At 42.1% G+C, this 22,717-nt stretch overlaps 1 protein-coding gene across 2 annotated transcripts in view; it reads right to left on the minus strand.

Moving 5' to 3' along the window:
- ETS1 (ETS proto-oncogene 1, transcription factor) overlaps positions 1 to 22,717 on the minus strand; it is a 127,936-nt gene that overhangs the window by 77,357 nt on the left and 27,862 nt on the right. For both annotated transcript variants that reach the window (XM_050759281.1, XM_050759282.1), the window contains exon 3: positions 20,088 to 20,232. In XM_050759281.1, the coding sequence (XP_050615238.1) occupies positions 20,088 to 20,232 (145 nt within the window). The remainder of the gene's footprint in view (positions 1 to 20,087; positions 20,233 to 22,717) is intronic.

A 22,717-nucleotide genomic window follows, 5' to 3' on the forward strand; every position in this document is an offset into this window, starting at 1 on the left:
AAAGAAGAGTAATCTAAGACCTCTAAATACATAAAAAATAGGATAATAAGTAAAGACAAAGATACCTGCATTTTTATATAGATTTGTCTCCTCCAGATACAGCTTGGCATGTATACAAAGCAGCCATTGAGAATTGAGCATGTAAAAATCACACCTGTTAATTTGTCAAGGACAGAAGGAGTAAACTATAAGGCAGAAATAAAACTGTTTCAACAAAGATAAATGGAAAACATGGTTGAAAGAGAAGAATGATTTGAAATGAATAAAAGTGTGAATGTCATAGTATTAATCAAATAAAAATATAAGATGCATATAATCAATATACTTTATTCAAAGAGTAAGAAAAGAAGAAATATGTATCATAAATGAACATTATCATGAGATATCAGGTACAAGAATTCAATACATTGGGTAAACAGATTGTAGAGATCTTAAGATTTTAAAGAATAGCATACATTCTGTGGTCTAGCAAAAGCTGTTTTCTGATCCACTTGAGATTGTGAATAATGTTAAGGGACATAACAGACAAATCAAGACACACAAGATAACAGACTCTCATCAGGAGGAGGAAGAGCTTGGAATTGGTTGAAGGGAGCAGCCGTGTTGACAGTTCATGTCAATACATTCCAGTTAGCAGGTTACTTAAGCAATGACTTCAGGCTAAGCTGGCCTTGTAATTCTGCAAATCAGATCCCATGGAAGAGCAATTAGGAGACATTCATTTCATACTCTCTTCACAAAGTTTGAGTCATTTAAAATTTTTTTTGTGTCAAACCTCAGAAATAAATATGAATACACATCAACTCTTTCTTTTGATTAAAATAGTAGGGATGCTTTACGTTATCTAGCATGAAAGATCACAAAATAATTCCAACACTATCACCTCACAGTACCTCTGAGAAATGCCTAAGAGGTGGGAAAGGATCCCAGCCTCACTGTATGCTGTATCTGCCCAGGGCTCCGAGATTCTCTCCAATGTTTTGCACAACTTTGATCCAAGTCAGCTGTGCAAAATCTGAAGATGCATATTAGCTCAACTCTTTCAAATCATTCATGTGTCCAAAATCACTTTCACCTGCCACTCAAAGACCTTAGAATGTGGTTTTCTCCTGCCAAGTCTTTTGTCGTCATTTGTTGGTTTTTTAAATTAGACCTTTTATCACTATGTACCATAATTTACCTGAGATATTATTTTCCCACTAACACAGAATGTGTAGAGGGAGAGGGAGGGAAAGCATGGCCTGGTGAATACAGAGACTATTAATCCACTAATTCCTACTTATCTCCACTCAGAGTGGGAATAAACAAAGCTGTCATTGGAAGGTGGATACAGTAGGATCCCAAGTGATGTATCTGCTTGAGTTCAAGGATGAACTGGAGGAGGAATTAAATCACAGTTGGGTATTAGGGGAAAGGAAAGGAAAGCAAGGACTCAGCTCCCTTCCCCTGGGAACTAAGAAGCAAGGGAAACTGACATGAAATAAACTCCTGCACCCAAAACATTCAAAGTCTGGTGCACATCTTCCTAGCAGCTGCAGCAGGAAAACACTGGAAAACCTACTAAATAAGAGCAGCTGGTCATAGAACATATATTTCTAATTGTGCTTTTTTACCACTTATACGTGTATATTGGAATTCTGTAATAACATGTTCCAATAAAGACTTCAGGACAAATAGGACGTAGCATTACAAACACAAAAACAATACTTTCTGGGAAATGTTCCATTGTTTTAAAGCTATATATCCCAAATTCTTCACCAAAGGCCAAATAAGCACCTACAAGAAGGGAGAAGAAGTAATGAGACAGGGAAGAGGACTTAGAAGATGACTTCAGGAATAATATGTATTGATACCTTCAATACAAGAAGTGTTTCCGCTTTCCTTGGATTCACAGTATTTATTCCCTCAAATTGAATATATTCATTTTCTTAAAAGTCTGGTATATGATAAATTCAGTAGATTTGGGATGTTTGCCACACAACTGTTAGTGACTTTCTTTGAAACTTACCAAAGAAAATACAAGAAAAGTGAAAAAAAAAAAATAATACGGTATTAAGCAGAAACACTTGCATTAAATGAGATTTAAACAATTGATTTATAAAAGTATGATGAAATTATCCTAGAAAAGTCTACCGACTTATTTTTTCCTTCTTAGAGTTCAAACACCCAGAATTAACTTAAAAATTAAATATTTGATTGTAATTCAGGAGGTAAGGGGAGCGTTAACCTTCCTATTTAGAGATGAGGAAATTGATAGCCATTTAGCATAACTAGATTTTCAGATTTGCATTCTTCACAAATTGTGCACATAGTAGCTGCTTTATGTTGCCTTTTCCTGGTTACTATTATTTCACATAACACGTCCAAGGACCAGTACAGTGTTTCATACTAGGCTACAAAGTCAGGCTCACCTGAGCTCAAATTTGAAGTCTGTCACTCACAAACAGTGTAGCTTTTGGCAAGTTATTTCAACTACATAAAGCTCACTGCCTGAAAAATTTACTTGTCTGTAAAATGGAGTTAATAATTCACAGAATCTTTGGTAAGATTTAAACAGGGTAATGTATGTAAAATGTATGGCAGTGTCTGGCCAAAAGTAAAGAATGAATGGTGGTAGTTTTATTCAGGTCAAAACACCACACACACACACACACACACACACACACACACACACACACACCCCAAACCAGGTTTGAACTCAGATATCCTCAAAATACTCATGCATTGTAGTGAGCAGTGCTGAGGAACCACTTAATACAAATAATTATTTTGCCGTAGATAAAGGAGGCAGTTCATAAATGTAGGTGACATATGTATTTAAAAATCTCTGTCCACAACAGTGAACAGACAATGGGGAGAGAACACTCGTTTAACAAATAATAGGGGCAACCAGATACACACATGAAAAAGAAAGAAACTGGACCCCTGTGCATAAAAGTTAACTCTAAGTGGATCAGAGACATAAATGTAAGAACTAAAGCTATAAAGCTCATATAAGAAAAAAAACAGGATTAAGTCTTCATAACCTTGTGTTGGGCAATAATTTCTTAGGTACAATGCTAAAAGCACTAGAAACAAAAGAAAAAATAGATAAATTGGGCTATATCACAACAAAAACCTATGGTGCTACAAACTCTAAACATCCAGAAAGTAAAAAGACAACCCACTTTATGGGAGAATATATTTGTAAATTATATGCCTGATAAGGGACTTGTATTCAGACTATATAAAGAACTCTTACAACTTAACAAGAAAAAGACAACCCAATTTAAAAATGGGCCAAGGATTTTAATACACATTTCTCCAAAGAAGGTATATGAATGACCGGTAAACACACGAGAAAAGCTCAATATCATCAATTATTAAAGAAATGCAAATCAAAACGACAATGAAATACTACTGCTCATTCACTATGAGGGTACTGGATAAATTGGAACCCTTTCACATTGCTAGTAGGAATGTAAAATGAAGCAGCCACTTTCAAAAACAGTTGGGCAGTTCCACAAATAGAGTTACCATATGACCCATATCACACAACAAACTTGTACATTAACGTTAGTAGCAGCCTTATTTGTAATAACCACAAAGTGAAAAGCACCTAAATGGCCATCAAAGTATGGATAAATAAAATGTGCCATGGCCATATAATGGAATGTTACTTTGGTGATAAAAAGAAATACTGATGCCTGCTACAACATGGTGAAACTTGAAAACATTATGCCTAGTGGCCAGTCACAAAAGATCACATATTGTATCACTCTACTTATGAGAATTCCAGAATAGGCAAATTTACAAAGATAGAAATTAGACCAGTAGCTGTTGAGGTGTGGAGGTAGGAGGAATGAGAAAGAATGAAGACCGACTGCTAATGGATATAGGATTTCTATTAAGAAGAATAAAAATGTTGCCGGGTGCAGTGGGTCATGCTTGTAATCCCAGCACTTTGGGAAGCCAAGGTGGGCAGATCACCTGAGGTCAGGAGTTGGAGACCAGTCTGACCAACATAGTGAAACCTTGTCTCTAGTAAAAACACAAAAAATTAGCCAAGTGTGGTGACAGGCACCTGTTATCCCAGCTACTTGGGAGGCTGAGGCCGGAGAATCACTTCAACCCAGAAGGCGGACAGAGGATGCAGTGAGCAGAGATTGTGCCATTGTACTCCAGCCTGGGCAACAAGAGTGAAACTCCATCTCAAAAAGAAAAGAAGAAGAAAAATGTTCTAAAATTAAATTGTGATGAGAGCTGCACAATACTATAGATACACTAAAAAGAACTTAAATTGTACACTTTCAATAGGTGAATTGTATAGTATGTGAATTATATCTCAATAAAGCTCACCTCAATAAATTCTTTTTAAAAAAGAAGTTGGTTTTCTGGAGGTGAAGGCAAGACAAATAAAAGAGGGAGAATATCGTATCATCCAGGAAAGCCTGCCTACTGGGGTCTATGAACATCGTCTTAAGATCATTTGCTTCACCGAAGTTCAGTGGAAAAACGTCTAACATTTCTGTGACCTTCTTTTCTAAACTTCCTAAGTGGCTTAGAGAGAGGCTGCCCGGGAAACTCCAAATGGAATTTAAAAATATTATCTCCTGGCTTTATAAACAGCAAGGAGCACTAATGAAGTGAGGGAGCAGCGGCCCCAGGAATGGGATATTTCATTCAGGTTGGGAGCCCCGTGTGGAGTCTAAGCTCATCTCTGAAAGCAGCAGGAAGGCCACAGAGAGGCCAGACCAGGGTGAGGGAGGTGAAAATCAACACAGGGGAGAGAAGAAAGAATAACAACGCTCAAGGATACATAAAGCAGAGCCGGAGTGGCCACTCTTCCAAACACCAGTAAAACAACCCCTTTCCAAATCGAGCTCTATCCTCATTCTGCCAACTAAGTTTGGATGAATGAGTGCTCCTCAAGGCAAACCCCCTCACCCTGAGTTTCACGTGATTGGGAGGCCTCAGGAGGGTCTCTCCATAATTCTAGTCTCAACAGGACCATCCCTCTCATCATTCCCAGTCCCCTGGTGCTCACCAGCTCTGCCTGCTTGGCTGTGTCTGTCTCAGCATGGCAGCCACGTTGCGTGATGTTCCTTGAGGATAAGACTGAACCCCACTTTATAGCCCCAATGCTTCATGAAGAACGAGGTCTTAATAAATATGTGTTGATTAATAAGGGACGAAATAAAGATGCTCTAATGTCACTAACACCCTAAACCAGTCACTAATTTGGAATTACCCATGATCTAATTGAGGACCAAGACACCAACCATCCCTCCACTAGCTGGGACAAGTTTGGACAACCAAGATACAAATAGTTATCAAATCCTCTGCTCTGTGGCAAGTATTAGGCTAAGCATTGAGGATACAGAAATAAATGGCGAAGTCCTTTTGCCTTAGAAGGAGAGGAGCCATAACACAAAAAGTCTTCTGAGCTGAGCTTTGGGTGTTATTCTAAATTACTGCAAAATTTGTGTTTTGTTTTGTTTTGTTTTAATTTTTGTTACTTCTTAACTGATTTTTAAATCTTAGGTAGTACCCCCAATGACCCTGACAGATTAATTTAATAACCTGGTTTGCTTCTCCAGCAGACATTAACTGAGTGCCCGTGGCAATTTAGGCACTCCACTAGGTACCAGAAACATGACAAGGACAAAGCCCCTGCCCTCAAGCTGTACATAGTCTCAGAGGAAAGACAAAACAATGATTATGGTATGGTGCAATGATCTCTACAATACATGTATTCACCAGTATCATGGGAACACAATTGGGGTCTGAACACAGGTATTGAGTATAATAAGGGCTGCATAGAGAGCTATGTAGAAAATAAAGTAATGGGACTTGCGACTGAATATGAAAATATAGTGGCCGTCTGCTGCTTTTCTCTCTCTAGTCTTTTCCTTCTTTTTCCAGTACAGGACCCCCCATTTTCCTTTAGGAAACTGTCTCTTTTAGCTCTGGTGGAACTGCTGATCACAGTACCCCTACACCTACTATTCACAAAGGTAGTAATGTCCCACATGGTGAATTAGAGTGCCCCACCCCCATTATTTCTTTCATTGCCTTCGGGATGTGCATACAGACCAGGAATTTTATATAAAACCATCAGGAACAAGGAATTCTTTAATGAGGTCTATGACTATGGACTTCTCTTCTTCCACCAAAGCAGACGTGAGCTAGAATGAGAGAAAAGGAAAAGGGGAAGAGGGAGGAGGAAGAGCAGGAAGAGGAGAGGAGGGAGGAGGAGAAGGGTAAAAGACTTGAGAAGATCATTGGATTCCCTAGAATCCCCCAGGCTGACTCTTCTACTGGACTTCCCATCTGTTAAGTCAGGAAATGCTTTCTTACGCTGAAGCTAGTTTGAGTCAGGCGTCTGACACTTACAAACAAAAAGATCCTTCCTTGGCCAACACAAGTGTGAACGTATTTAAAAAAAAAAACAAAAACAAAAAAAAACAGGGGAGAGGGAGTCATTAACTACCAGTTCTCTAGCCTGGTGATTGGTAGCTGATAGTGACCTTCATCAAAACAAGAGAGACGTTAAAGACACCAACAACCCCTCCACTAGCTACAGAGTTATAGGTTACAGAGTAAAGAGAAAGCAGCGAGCTCAGTTTTAAGTCTGAAGTATCTGTGTGTGACTCAGGTGAACACCAGTCACAAAAAATACCCATGGAAGACACCCTCCATGTATTAACCGTTAAGTGATGGCACCAAAATGCCTTCCCTCCCTATTATTCTTTGGTTTATAGATTTTCTTTAGGACCAGCGTGGTGGCTCACACCTGTAATCCCAGCACTTTGGGAGGCCGAGATTGGTGGATTACCTGAAGTCAGGAGTTCAGGACCAGCCTGGCTAATATAGTGAAAACCCGTCTCTACAAAAAAATACAAAAATTAGCCAGGCATGGTGGCGAGCGACTATAATCCCAGCTACTCGGGAGGCTGAGACAGGAGAATTGCTTGAACCCTGGAGGCAGAGGTTGCAGTGAGCCCAGATCGTGCCATTGCACTCCAGCCCAGGTGACAAGAGCAAAACTGTCTCAAAATAAATAAATAAATAAATAAATATTTAAAGAGGTATTTTTTTACAATAATTTATTTTTCAAAGTAAACTGAATGTGATATATATGCACATAGAAAAGTACTAGTTCACAGTCAGGAAGAGGGAAAAGATTATGCATTTCAAAGCTACCAGAACAGTGTAAATTCTCTCCCCCATCTTTGCAGCAGAACTTTCCCTTCTGTTAAAGACAGGGAAAAATGATCACTCTCCACCTGCCCATTCTGACATAGACATTGGGAAGTTTGGAAAAGGAAAAAAGTAAGTGACCAGTAACAATGGGGGAGGTGCAGACGTACATTTCAGACCTTCTCTCAGCCCCAAAAATCTACTGGTTGAGTTTTCATATCAGCATGCCCAGCTCGTGCCTCCTTTTTGCCTCTCTCGCTGCAGCAGAATTAAAAGATTGCTCTCAAACTCAACCGCTCTCCTTTCACATCTGGCCTGCTCTTTCCCACTCAATCATTTCCTAAAACATTCCCTTAAATTCCCTTAAAAGGTTGTGAAAATTTTATCTTACGTGATAGAACCAGAAGGATAATAATTAAAAAAAATTACTCATACTCCTTCCGAAATATCCTGAAAGATATTTGAGAGAGGAGGTAATTTATAAACTCTAATAATGGATTGCAGAGTCATATTTTCCCCTCACTAATCTAAATCCCTCTTTTTCCACTTAATCTCATTGTGTTCTTAGTCCTCAGTGGATCTAAAAAACAGCTGCTGACTCCCTAATGACATTTTAGGAAGAGTTAAGTCTACATTTGTATTTAATCTTAATTAACCTTATACTTAATTCCAACTTACTGCTCACCTAAAGCTCAATGTCTGTGAAAAATAAATGAAAACTCTGAAGAGGAAAAGTCAAGCAAGAGATGTGTGGATACATGTTATAGCACTTAATGGTATGGTACTATTAAAGCTGAGTACGTCCAAATTTTGGAAACTGCCCTAAATGTCATAAGAAAGTCAGTTCCTTGTATATTTTACAATTTATATTAAAAGCTCTTTGAGATAAAAATAGGTATAGAGCAAGCTGTTTCTTCAATTGCTTTAAAAACCTGTGAGATCAGAAAGGAATTTTGAAAGGGCAGATGGAAAAGTGATTAATTGTTTACTAAAAAAAAAAAATATATATATATATATATTGAATTTCCCTCTTCTGTAGCCCAGTTAGTAGGGCTGAGAGATGCAGGCAGCCCTAGGGAAATGTAGGGAAATGTGGATAAATGTACTGAGGCTACACGCCTAATCCCTGAGCCCCTCACCCCTGCCTACTCCCAGTTCTGCTCAAAGACACTGCAATTCCATTCTTTTCCAAGGCTCTCCCTCTCCCCGTCTCCAGAGCAGCAGCCTTGCATCACATTGAGTTTAAAATAAAGAAATGCTTTTCCTAAAGAATTCGCACACAAATAATCTCATTACCCCAGTGCTTAGGTTTATACAGCAGACGTCTTCTGCCAGGAAAAGAAAAAAAAAAAAAAAAGCGCTCTACACTCACTCACATGGAACAGCTGCGAGGAGAGAAATGGTATTTAATTCATTGTGAAATAGTCAACAATGGCTACACTGCACTTTTAAAAGCCTTTTGATAGTAAAACCCACAGGGAACAGCCCATCCTGTGTGCTGAAAAGCAGCTTCCCCACAATTAGTCTCTCTATTCAGAGGTCTGGGAAGTCTGTGTAAACTTCAGCACGTGCTATGTACACTGTGGGTAGCTTCAAGGGTATAACCTTTCAGAAACTTCTTAGGGTTTAGTCTTGCTCAGTGACTCTGTCTGCTCACGGAGCTGGCTGGTTGCGGGGAGGGGAGGCGGTGTAAGGGGACAAAGGGAGTATGATGCTTAGGTGAAGACATAAGCAAACCCTCTACACCCTAACTGAATGCCCAACAAAGGAAAAACCATTCTCTGGAGGAGCTTTGCAAATTATCAGGCTTCCTCGTGCCCTTAAGTGACCAATATTGGACTCCAAGAAACCAGAGAGAAGATACAAAAGAAATCAGGTAACAGTGTCTTGTTTTCCCTTTCTCATCCCTGTGGCATTTGTATGGGTCTCTGCTTTGTGGGAAAGCTAGGAAATCTTATCTATTCTTATCCTGGAGGTGGGCAATTGTCACAAAGGGTGAGACAGCAATGAAGATGTGAACAAATGTTTGGGCAGGCAAAATGTGTATGGTGGTTAAGAACATACACTTTGGATGAATATTTACGTTTAATTACCAATCTGCCTCCCAGAATTAGGCTTCTTTGGGGAGGTAAGTCTTATTTATCTCATCTGTAAAATGGGAATAGTATCACCCTCATAGGAATGTTGTAAAAGCAAAAGACCACATATGTGCGATCCTCGGCATACAGAAGGTGTTTAATGAATGGTAACCACTGTACCTCTCAAGCAGCTCTAGAAGAACAGGCTTTATTTTGGACTTTCTGGAGTAAGCTTACTAGAATTGGAAGAGAATGGGCTATGAGCTATTTTTCATCTATATTTTAATTTATAATTGATCAGTTAAGAAGCAACATAGAAATATGCACAGATATCTAACAGGAAGTTCAGAGGGATCTAAACCATGTTAAAAACACAACAAAAGATTAAAATTCAAGAAAATATTGCATCATGGTAGCTAGTTTTATTGTTCAGAAACTTTAAATTCAGAGTTTTCAAAACCCAAAGTATTGATGAGATGTCCAAATATTTCAGGTATGGTAGAAGTGAGCACAACAACTTTCTATTATTTCTAATCTCTACTCAACTCTCCAGGAACAGCCCACAGTCATTTCTGTCTCAAGGAGCCAGCCACTTTCATTATAAAACCCAAAATTCAACCAGTGGACATTCACCAGGATGCGAACTCTAAACCCTGCTCAGCTAAGAATATCCACCTGATGTATTGACCAAAGATGAAAATGCTAAGACATTGCTGGGAAGTTCAAAGTAGTTTACTCGGGTTGGGTAATCTGTCTCGACTGGAGAAGTCTGAAAATGGCCTCCACTTTTCTAAGTGAGTTTGTAGCAGTAGATGTAACAGTCAATGGTTCCAACAGAAGCTGATGATCAGAAATGAGGGCTAAGACTCCAAAAGAATGACCTTGGTTCAGGAGCAGTGAGCTGAGAGAGTCTGTAGCACCCAGGAGTTTCTCTGCCATAGTCATTCCTGTATACAGTCTCTTGGCCATGAGGGATTGGTTCCAGGACAATCCCTTGCCTAAGATACCAAAATTCATATACACTCAAGTCCCTGATATAAAATGGTGTAGTATTTGCAAATAACCTATGCGCATCCTCTCATACACTTTAAGTCATCTCAAGTTTACTCATAATACCTAATACAATGTGAATGATATGTAAATAGTTGCTATACTGTATTGTTTAGGGGATAATGACAAGAAAAAGTCAGTACATGTTCAGTACAGATGCAAATATTATTAACGGGTTTTTTTGTTTGTTTGTTTGTTTTTTGCTCTGAAGTTGGTTGAATCCATGAATGCAGAACCCATGGATACGAAGAGCCAAGTGTACATTGTTTGCAGTGGGGAAGGGGTTAGCTCTGAATTTCTGTACCCCTATTCCCTTTAGCAGCACTATTTCTACATCTTTTCTTCCCTACATGACATAAGGATGCTGGGGAAAATCTATTGTGCGCTAGAAAGTCCATGAGACACAGGTCACAGTGTGACTTTCCTGTGGTGCTTTGACACAGACTGAAGCTCCCCATCCCTACCTCCAGCTCACTTTAAGGAGGTCCCAGGTCCACAGTTTTCCTGGGGTGTTTACAGAGATCATCCTGAGGAGCATGAAATGAAAAAATATGTTAAAGAAAAAGGAGAGATCTGGCTAGCCTTTGGGTAAGGCATCATGCTTCTGTCTCAGAGACAATGGAATGGAAACAACTTCCAGATTTAAATACACTCTCTTGGGACTGACCAGAGCAGGGAGAAGGGATTTATAGGAAGGAAGTTTATACCAGAGAATTCATCCCAGTTCAACAAAATATGCACTGCGTACTCTAGAAGTACAATGTGCTAAGTGCCGCAGGAAGGTACAAATGTACCTTTCCCTTGGAACAGTAGTTTTTAACCTCTTTGGGAGTCTCAGACAACTTTAAGATCCTTAAAAAAATTTCTGCACAAAATTTCAGCAGGATCACACTTTCCTGAAACTCCCCTGGGCAAGAACCCCAGCTCCATGACAAACAGCAGGTCTAAGATATGGCAAAAAGTTGTCAAGATTGATTTTTTTTTAAATGTATGAGGTATGTAAGACACCCAGTAAAAACGGCAAAGGAACTCTGTAGCTACTTAAATCACTGGTATTTCTGCCTCTCAAGCACTACTTCAGCAAGTCTCAGGAGGTATGGAAAAGACCGATGACACAGCTTTGAAAATTGGTGGCTTTGTTTTTTCGTTTTGTTTTGTTTTTTTAATTCCACCTAACAGAGACCCCAAAGTCCTGTTTTCTTAAATAGCAAGAAAGTTGAAAGAGGGAAACAATTCTTCAAAGGTCATGAGGAATCTAACTGGGATGTCCAGGAATGGAATGGGAAAAGCGTATGCCTATTTTAAAAAATAGGGATGGTGGGGAGGGTGTGGCCAAATGACTAGATCAAGATATGGGACTGAAAGCTGAGGGGCCACTCACACTGGCAGCTTTGGGGACAGCCAAGGTTACCCCATGCTTCAGTGGGAAGGTGATATTTCTCAGAGTACAATTAGGCCTCATGTTTGACTGTTGACCTCTGTCCCATGAGCTATGTAAGTTCTTCAGACAGCAGTGAGGGAACAAGTCAGTGAAGATGGAACCCGGAGGCATTCAATAGGGAAAAAAAGAGGGAGAAAGAAAGAAAAAAAAAAAAGAGCGAGGAAGGAAGAAAGCAAAGGGAAGGGAAGGGAAAGGAGTGAAAAAGAAGTGAGAGAGGAAGGAAGAAAAGGAGGGAGGGGAACCCTGGGCAATTACGGTAATGTATGAAAAGGTAACCTATGAAATCATGAGTTAAGAGCCTTCTCCACGCCATGCCTGGTGCTTTGCCATTTCCACATTCAATACGGTGTTGTTGTTGTTGTTGTTGTTGTTTAAATTTCTCCCTTCACAGTAATTCTGTGAGGTCGGCACTATTATATTACAAGCGAGGAAACTGAGGCTCAGAGGGTTCAGTGATTTGTCCAGGGTTGCACAGCTGGTGGATGGCAGGGCTGAAACCTGTGCCCCAACCAGCCCTACCCAGCTCTCTTGATCCTTTGTTAAACGGTAACGACACACACTCTTACCTATCTCTCTATCTCCACAACCTATCTAGACCTCCCTGTAACCTCTTGCAAAACTAAATCTAAGCCCAGAATCTCTTCTGTTCCAACCGTCTGTTTCTTCAGCCCCGCTTGGGCACAGGCGCTGTCACAGGCCGAAGGGCGAGGTTCAGGCCGAGGCAGCCCACGCCCGTCCTCTGCTGCCTCCTCTCCTGGGAGTGGAAAGCTCGTCCCGGGACGCCCCAGCTCCCGGCCGGCTTCGCCTGCGCCCGCGTTGCTGGCAGCGCCGGGGTTAACCCGCCCGCCCTGCGGAGCAATGATTTCTGTTTTATTTCAGCAGGGGAAGTGTGTGCTGCCTGATTAGCCTGATGGTTTCCTCTTTTCCCATAACCTCCAGACCCCCATGGCCCAAGTGTTTACTCTCTGAAATAAAAAATCTGCTGGTGTTTTTCTTTTTGTGTGCTCGTGTATTTTGGGAGGATTGCAGGGGAGGAAGGCGGGGTGGGGTTAGGGACCGGGAGGCTGGGGGAGGGGAGCGGGCCGCCTCCTCCAGCTGCAGGCTCCGGGCTGAGACCCCTGGCTGCAGTGCAAGAAAGCAACTTATTAATGAGGGAGCTGGGTCTCCTGCCTCGGCAGCTATAAACACAGTGAACATCTGGAGAGAGGGCCCGTGTCTCCAGGCGGCCAGACACAGCACTACAGGCTGTCCCTGCGGCGCAGTCCGCCCCCACCCTCCACTCTCACGCGCCCCTCGCCCCTCTGCTGGGCTCCGGCTCCCACCTCATCCGCCCACCCGAAGACGTCCATTCACCCAGTGCCGCGACCCAAGCCGAGCGGGGCCTGACGCCAGCCAGCGGCGTCCACCGTCCCACCCCCGTGCGAGGAGTTCCAGGAGAGGGGTCAAACTGCTTGAATCGCATAAGAACTCGGTGCCCCAGGGACCTTTTCCCAACTCGGACTAAATATTTGTGGTTTGAAAAAGTTGAGAGAACGTTTTTTTCTCTCCGCAGCCCCCTGGGAGTCCCAGCGCAATGCTGTTACTTCCTAGGATGTTCGAGAAGCTGCGAGTCCGAGCGCAGGCCTGCGGAAGGCTTGCCTTTCCATGGTCACTCCACGAACCCAGCCTGGAGGCTTGGGTTTCTCTGTCTTGGTTTCCTTCCTTCCCGGGGACCTGGAGGGGTGATTTACATTTGTAAAGGCCTTTCCAAGCCCTCCTTCCTGGGGGCTGTTGGGGTCACTCCTGAGAGCATGGGGTCTCTGGTCTCTAACCTGGGTGTGCAGCTCTTTCTGGTCCTCACTAGGCTGGCCTCTCCTTTCACTGGTGAAATGAGGCACAGTGAAGGCACAGTGGGCAGATGCTAGCACATTAGCCTTGAGCAAGGTGAGAGTGGGCAGGACTCAGACGTCAGTGGGCATCTGGTTTCTTTGATTCACCTAAATCCACACTCCCACGGTGGTGAAAGGAAAAAGAAGAAAAGCAGCGTTTATATATTGGTCCCCTGTGATAGGCCATGACCTTTTAAGTATACTACCCTCATGCAGTGGGCACAAGAACTCTTTGGAAAGAGTGTATTTCACCTGTGAAAGGTGAGGGTTGGGAATCTCAGTGGACTTAGCCAAGGCCGAGGGCCCCTACCGGGCAATGCTGATGGGTTCCTGAGGCATAGGCTGGCTCTTCCCACAACACCAGGCCAAACCCTCTGCTTGGACTTAACACTCTTCAATTATACTCAAAATGTATACCCAAAGTCCTTGTAATCTGAATATGAAATAGTACCAGCTCAAAAGCTACCAAGGCAGCAGGAGGTGGGAGGAATAAGAAAGAGGCCATGTAGGAAGCAGGAGCAACTTCAGGCCACAGCTGATCAGAGGCACGTCCTCCACTTACTGAGTATCCACTTACTGAGTACAGAGTCAGGCATCCGCAGAATCTCAGTATCAGATGAGCAAACTGAATCAGAGCGAGTTTGCGGGAGACATCAGGCATGTGGACTCTCCCTAGTGGACTGCTTGGGCTAGGCTGGCCTTGCTTTCCTTCCTCTTTCCAACCTCTGGCCCTCTCAGAGATGGGATGGGGATATGTGGCAAGGCTGTTCCTGCATCAGGCTTCTCTCAGTACTGTCCACTGGGAGTAGCTTGTCAGGGCAGCTAGGCCCCAACCTCTGCCTTCTGTGAAAGGCTGGAACCTAAGATAGGGTTACAGCTTGTTCCTCCCAAACAGCACAGCCATCCAGGCAGAATCCAAAAAGGTCCACGTTTCCCCATCTCCCTTTATGTTTGGACTTTAGACAGGAGTTTAATTCCCTAGAGAATATTTGGGCATTAGCATAGACAATTCCTCATTGAGCTGGAAAATTGAAAGAATAATAAAAAATAAACTCTGAGACCATGGAGTGGCCCAGTTGTGTTTCCAATTCACTTCGCCTGGACTCCCTATAAGTCTTCTCCGAGAGGAACAGTCCAGCCTCTTCTCAGGGACAGCATTAGTCCAATATTGTAATCGTCCAATGTTACAACATCTGCAAAGTGCACACACTCTCACGACCAGAACTGTTCTGAAGAACAAAGAACCTGACACAGACCCTCTAGAAAAGAAAAGCACACCCTGAATGAGGAAAGAAGAGAGGGGTGCAGCAGATGACAGAGTCTGAAACACCATTCTGTAAAACCACAGACCTGCTATAAGAATAAACATTTCAGAGCAAGGTGAGTCTCCATTTAACAAGTCTTTCTGGCACTCCCTCAGCGTTCTCAACACTTAAAAGCCAAATTGGAGGCATCTGTGTTTCCTGCTGAGACGTCCCACCTGGTTGTGGATAGCCCTTTCCAAACATTGGCCCAGGTTTGATCTCTCCCAGCCGCTAGGCCGTCTGAGAAAGCCCCAGGAGGGACTATGAACTCGGACCCTCAGCATATCTCCCATTTGAACTTCCAAAGTTTATTTGGGAAAGACATTCTTTAGTTCCACCATTTTGTTAGTAAATTTGTTTTAGAGATTTTAGTGAGATCCAAAGTCACACATTAACACTGCCAAACTTTATGTCATAAATAAGTGTAATATTTCATATGGAAACCATTTGCTCTAGCATGTAAATGTACACCCACACACACACTTGCATAAAAGTTGTTTTAAAGGAGAACTGAGGCTTCCCATTTTCCATATATCTTCTCAGCATCCTGGGCGTGGCACTGGTCACCAAACGTGTTCAACCAATCAGTGGGTCACTCTCTGACTCAATGAAACGCAGTTTGGACTCCCAAAATGCACTTCGGGACAATGAGTCATAATAGCAAATATTCATATCAGGCTTGCTAAGTGACGGCACTGTTTTATGTTTTACACGTATTAGTGGTTCTCAAAGTGTGATCTCTAGACCAGCAGCATCAGCAGCACCTGAGAACTTGTTAGAAATGCAAATTTTTGAACCCTAGCCTAGACTCACTGAATCAGAAACGCTGGGGGTAGAACTCCATAAGCAGTGTCTTAACAAGCCCTAAGTGATTCTCATGTACCCTGGGAGTTTCTGCTTCAATAAGTCTAGGGTACGGCTCAAGATTTTGCATTTCTAACAAGTTCTCAGATGATAGTGATGCTGCTGGTCTGGGGACCGTGCTTGGAGAATCATTGGTATGGATCCGAAAACTGGGTTACAAAGATTAAGTTGTCTAAGATCACACAGGTAGGAAGAACTGATGCAAACACAAGCGACCTGAGTCCAGTGTCTGGGTTCTTTCCTACTACACGAAATAAATGTCCTTTCTCATGAAGGATGGGAAGTGGCAGATAGGCTGTGAATGTGGCTCAGTGAAGGCTTTGCTGTGTTCAGCGACCAGAGACACAGCAAACTGTATTCTACAAGAAGAAAAACTGTTGTCTTGTTTCTCAAATCGAGGACCACGGTAATAAGACTGTAGGTTCCTCCTCATGAAGGTAAGTTGTGCTTCCTAGGTTCTCTAGCTCCAGGCTGCTTCCCAGCTCTAAGCAAGTATTTTGCAAAAGTGTAGTTTGCTCACAACATCACATCTGTCAGTTTGCCTTATTCCAGACAAATCCGTCCTTGAAATGAAAAAAAATTTGATATTATAACAGTTTGGAAGAGTGCTAAGTAAGCATCATATTTTCTGATAGAAACTATGACCACTCATGAGCATCAAAACTGTGAGGCTAATATCAAATATGGACCGCTGGCATTGATGGGATGGATTGAGGTCTTGTGTCCTGCGGGCTCAGTTGGGTCTCTGATGTCAGTTTTGGAAAACAGGCAGTGTCTGACTTCAGCTAGGTCTGGGCACCACTCTGAAGCTCACTGCTACTACCCTGTCTATCCAACAGGACTGTGGGCAGGAACTAGTTATGACAGTTAATGACAGTAAAACGTCAGTGAGCTCTTAGAGACAGGAGCAAGAGACTGAAACATAAAAATGATTCTTGTTATGATGGTTGGAGAGAAAGGGCTGAGGCTGAGGGACAGAATAGAGGAAGGGAGCAGAGAGGAGGCAGGGTCAGTGGCTCCACTCCAGTCAGACTATAAACAGTAACAGACATTTCAGCCATGTCTTGTGTAAGAGGCTCCATTGATTCACAAGGTTCCCTAACAGAAGGATGACGAGAAGCTGAGACAGAAAGGACCCATTCATTCATGCAGAACACCAGCACTCAGCCCCATTGGCTCTCGCTAATGGCTCCAGGCTGATAGGGAGGAGGGGGAAGAGGCGGACGGTAGGAGGAGGCAGAAATGAAAGAAAATGATGACTACAAGATTGTTGTGAAGAAATGTACAGCTGCACAGGCAATTGCATGCAAATGTGGCTTCCCTTTTTAGCTGTATAGCTAATGTCCTCAGATTCATCTATTTTTCTCTTTCATGTTATCTTCCCCTCCCGTTCTTGCCTTGTCTTTTTCTGGGCTCCCCACTTTTTTTCCCTTTCCCATTCATCTTTCATCTTCCTTTCCAATTATTCCCTACCACGCCACTAATATCCACCTTTATTTTCTGTCCATTTTCACACATCTTTCTTCTACCACACCCATTTTATCATCTATTTTGTCCAATCGATTCCCAACAGGCCTTGGCGCCTGAGTATTCTCTCTCACTCACCTGGTAAGGCTTTCCCTCATTCATACTTTCTCTCTGCTTGATTCTCTCTTCCCCTTCCCTCCCACCCTTCCGCCACCCTCCTCCTCCTCCTCTTCTTCCTCCCCCTCCTCCTCCTCCTCCTCAGCCTCTGCCCCTTCGTGAATAGGAACAACATTCTGAAAAGACTTGCTCATTCCTTGATGGCCCCTCCTGTCAGTATTCTCTGCACTGACAGATGTGTAGTCGTTGGAAAAGAAGTTCATTCATCCCTTCTGAGAGCACAAACGTGAGGGGGGAGCAGGGGTGGGCAGTAGCCATGAGACGGAGGACGGGAAGGAAACAGAAGTTATAAATAGGATAAAAGAAGATGAAAAAAATGTCGAGTATTTTTTCTCTTTCTTTATATTCAACACATCTCCAAGGAAATGTACCACAGCTGGAGAAATCATTGGTTGGTCTATGTCTTCATCTCCCTTCCCTATAACCCCAAGATCCCCATCCAAACAACACCCATCGCTGAGGAGAGCTGGACCACAGCCCAGAAATAATCCCTCCAACTCCTTCATCTGGGAAGCTCAAAAGTTAAAGGAGGGGCTAGAAAGGCTCAGGGTTCTTGCCAAACATTTCCATCAGAGGGAGTCTAGGACAGTGGGAACTACAACCACCACATTTGTGAAGAGATTGCCCCCAACTGGTAGGGGCCACACCCCAATGGAAGCTGTGTGCCATCTCTGAGCTGCGGTTGATGGTAACCCAGGTCATTCTAGGAATGGTTATTCTATGCCCCAATCTTCTCAACCTACCAAAAGCTGGGGTGACCCCAGCTTCCTTCTTGCAACTATAAACTATGAGAGGAAGATGCTATTATCCTGCTATAAGTCCTTGCATTTTAAAGCTGTTCTTCATATGCTTCCCAAACACTGTCTCATAGGCCATGAAATAAAAACGTCTTTACCTTTGAGAAACTTAACAAAGAGCAGCATGAAAAATCATCTCCACTTGGGAGTGCATGTACTTCTCAGTTAAGGAAAAGGAAGGCCATGTCTCTTTGCTATGAAGAAGAGACATTCTGATCTTCAGGCTACGAGCAAATAGAGAAGGTCTCAGCCATTAATAAGATGTAACTTGTAGCAAGCAGAGACCCTCCAGAGCTGAAAGTGTTAAATGAAGGCAGCTTTAATCTCAGTTGCACTGGGAGATATAAGACTTAAGCCTTGTGGCATTAATAGGATTCAAGAATTATACAAATATAAACACAACCATTTTGACCTTTTGCTTATACAAACAAAATCTATTTTGTTTAGAATTTTAAAGGATCACTTTTCTCATGTCCTCAAATTTTTACTCCTTAAGTCTAACCTGTGAACAGGTACAAAATCCTCCCAGCTCCCTTGTGAAATGGCTAGGTAGCTGAGACTTTTGTATTTATGCTTAGAGGAACTGAGATACCAAGCAGAAAGTGACAGCATAAATATTATTATGTCTACAATCCAGGGCAGTGCCAAAGAATACCTCAAAGATCAACGGCTATTGAGTCAAGGGAACGTGGGACACAGGAATTGATTTCATTCTGCCCCGGAGAGAAACCAGGCAAATGGAAAGCTACTCCCCATGCCTCCTCACCCACAACACTCACAGCCCACGGAGTGCCACAGCATCTTGCCCTTTGTCTGTTTATTCCTGATGAGCAATAAAGCATGGACAACAAAGCAAACATTTATTTTACTTCTCCACTGTTATTTAAGTAATTGACCAAAGAATGTTGTGGGGTAAAATAACACTGAACCAAAAAGTAGCCTTCAAGTTAGTGACTCCCCCTGCCATGCCCTGCCCAGGTCATTCCCTAGAATTACGTTTTCCCAACATGTAAGAGTAATGACATTTTTATACTAAGAATTCATCCTGGGAGAAAACACAGATTTTGACTGGCTATTTGGTATTTAAATATGTTATCATAACATAGTCTTATGTAAAAGTGAACTTAATATCTGAATTGATCATTTCAAAATCCCCAAATTCAAATTTAATCTTTTTTGTTTAGGAAAAAAAAAAAAAAAAAAACCACTAGCTGGTAAACCAAGGACTAATGGAATTGTGAGAAACAGAGCGTCTCCTGAAAACCGCATGGAGATGAGGACTTCAGACTCCTGAGGTCCCTGGGAATGTAGATCCATTGATTTGAGAGCTCTCTGGAGGAGACTCCCGCTCACCAGAGGGCAGCACTGCCACCAGCAAATGGAAGGAGAGAAGGGAGAGAGGGACAGAGGCAAAAGAAGTGGGATCTGGTGGACACAAGACAGAGAGGCCGGGAACAGTGGAAACAGATGACCATCGAAAGAAAGCATGTTATTTAAGAAGGCCGAGCAATTCACACAACTCTTTTTGTTTATCCAGTTCAGACTCTGTGACTGCAAAACTTCTAGGCTCTCTGACAACAGCCAAAACGGGTGTCAGGAAATGCAGGGTAGGCAAAACTGTTTGCAAGGTGGAGACCTAAAGCAACCTTTCTTGGGCCCATTCCTAGAGTTTAGACTTCCTGTCGGGGAATAAAGTAACCCAAAATTTATGGAGAAGGCCCGGGACTTTCCATTCAAGAACAATAGCATCCGTACCCGCATAAGCTATGGCAGCTGTTATTTGAAAGAATGCAGCCCTCATCAGATTTCCATTGTCCTTCAACTCTATCCTCATTCCCAGCTTTTGTTTACGTTCCTACCTGAGACACAGTGTTCAAGACCAGTAGGAACTTCCTGAGTTGCCATCTCATCCCAAAAGGGGTAGCAAGGTCTTTGCTGGTGATAACTGGACTGGAAACCACAGGTCATTCGAGGATCTTCATAAGTGTTGCTAGGTCCTTGCCTCTGTGCAATAAAAAATAGAAGAAAACTTATTAGGAGGAAAATCTCAGCGTAGCCCTAAAGGAACTATGACTTCATATCATCCAATCACATGTAAGTAGGAATCATCTATAGATGAACAGAACCAACTATTGTTTTCTTCCCTTAACCCCCCACATAAAGACACAGGGAATGAGAAGAATTTCTCACTCAGACTATATATGCATCTATCTTCCTCCATTTCTTCAAGTTTTTAAGGACTACTTTTTCTGGCCTTCAAATAAGAACTCATGGTTAATAGCAGGGTGGAATGCTGACCATCTTGAATTTATACACTCTTGGCTTATTTTTAATGGTACCTTACTCTGTAAAAACATCATGAAAGGATATTCTTACAAGACTTACTCCACTACCATACAACAAGTAAATGATAAATACTAAAGAAAAAAAAATGGACCTATGTAATAAAATTCACCTCATTTTTTGGTTAATCAGTTTGTATAGATTTTAAAGACATTGGTTGCTAGGCAGAAACTGTCCATTTCCCCCAATTTTCGAGGACTTGTGCCACACTCTTAGTAGTTTTATGAACTCCATAAAATATACGATCCCAATCCACGTAGCACTCTCTTAAGGAAGACAAATGTGCTATATGGAAGGTCATGTTTTGCTGTGTTTAAAACCCTAGCCTTTGAAGCCAGGTATACATAATTCAAATCCCAGCTCTTCCACTTACCAACATGGAGCCTGGGCCTGATCCTTAAGCCAAACCTTAGTTCATGCAATTGTAAAATGAAAATAATAGAAACTGGAAACATGTACATATAGTTCTAGCTACTCGGGAGGCTAAGGCAAGAGGATCACTTGAGCCCAAGAGTTTGAGGCTCAGTCAGAGCAACATAGCAACACCCTACCTCTAAAAATAAAATGGAAGTAATAATACTTACCTCATGAAGTAGGACAATTGAATGAAATAATGTATGAGATAAATGTATATAAAGCAAAATAAAATACAAAATTGCATTTAATAAAATTATATATTATATGAAATGCACGTGATAAGTATGTAAGGCCTGGTCTTCAATATAAGGTAGGCATTATTTTAATTTAAGAAATCCTTAACATTTCTGGAAACGGGCACATAGGTTAAAAACCAAAACACAAAAGGAAAAGCAGCAAATTCACAGAAAGAAGATTTCCTGAGAGTAGGATTCTAATCTACACTGGCCCATCCTCGACTTTCTTTTTTCTTTTTTATTATTACTCTCTCGGGCCCCTGCACCTTCGTAAAAACCCCAACTAAGAAAACCAAACTCTGCTAGAATTTAATATGGTTAAATCTATTGACATTACGGTCCCAATAAATGTAGCTCATAAGATGGTATTCTCACCCCTGAAGACTAGCTTGCAACTCCCAGAAAGATTCTCCAATTGGAGAACTTATGTCCTCTCCTGAGCATACAAGAATTCAGTACTACTATGTTAGATTCAGTTGCCCACTATCTGCTCTCTTCCCCAATTTGCAATGGCCCATTCACTTAAGTTCAGTAAAAATAACAGAAGAGAATATATTGGCACAGAGAAAAATGACAATGGACCCAAAATGTAGAAGAAGGTTCCATGCACATGATATTGGACCTGGTTTTCCATAATATTCATAAAATCATTCAAACTAGAGCTGGACGAAGTTTACTTTGGGGCTGTTTATCTTCCAACTGTGTTAAAGGTACTGAGGATGTAAGTGGGACTCAATGGAAACGTCACCAGTTGTGTTGCATCAGAGGCTAACATCCTTAGCCTGCTGTTGCCAGGGGCCTTGATGAGCACTGTGAGAATGTAAATGGAGCAATGGTAGATTTGCCACCTATACGTGTGTGGGGCCAGGAGACAGGGGAACCATCAGCGAGAGTACACTACTGAGCATCAGTCGGAAAATGTTTCCTGGCCAGGCACGGTGGCTCACACCTGTAATCCCAGCACTTTGGGAGGCCGAGGAGGGTGAATCACCTGAGGTCAGGAGTTCGACACCAGCCTGGACAACATGGTGAAACCCCGTCTCTACTAAAAATACAAAAATTAGCTGGGCGTGGTGGCAGGCACCTGTAATCCCAGCTACTAGGGAGGCTGAGGCAGGAGAATCGCTTGAACCTGGGAGGTGGAGGTTGCACTGAGCTGAGATCGAGACCATGCCACTGCACTCCAGCCTGGGTGACAGAGCAAGACCCCATCTCAAAAAAAAAAAAAAAAAAAGAAAGAAAAAGAAAGAAAGAAAAGAAAAAGAAAATAAAATGTTTCCTTAATTTTGGATTCAAACCATTTTGCTGGAATTTTATTTAATGCTATACGCTCCTGAAGCAGCTACATTAAATACTTCTTTTGGATTCCCAACAATAAGCAGGTCTTCAACAAAACTTTGAAACTGAATCAATTCAAAACACACTTCTTAGTCTTATAAACCAAGCCTTGTGCTCTCAATTTATATCCTCATCTTTTTCATATTCCTTTAGAG

The sequence above is a fragment of the Macaca thibetana genome, chromosome 14 (genome assembly GCF_024542745.1).
Source record: "Macaca thibetana thibetana isolate TM-01 chromosome 14, ASM2454274v1, whole genome shotgun sequence".
NCBI classification, from domain to species: domain Eukaryota; kingdom Metazoa; phylum Chordata; class Mammalia; order Primates; family Cercopithecidae; genus Macaca; species Macaca thibetana.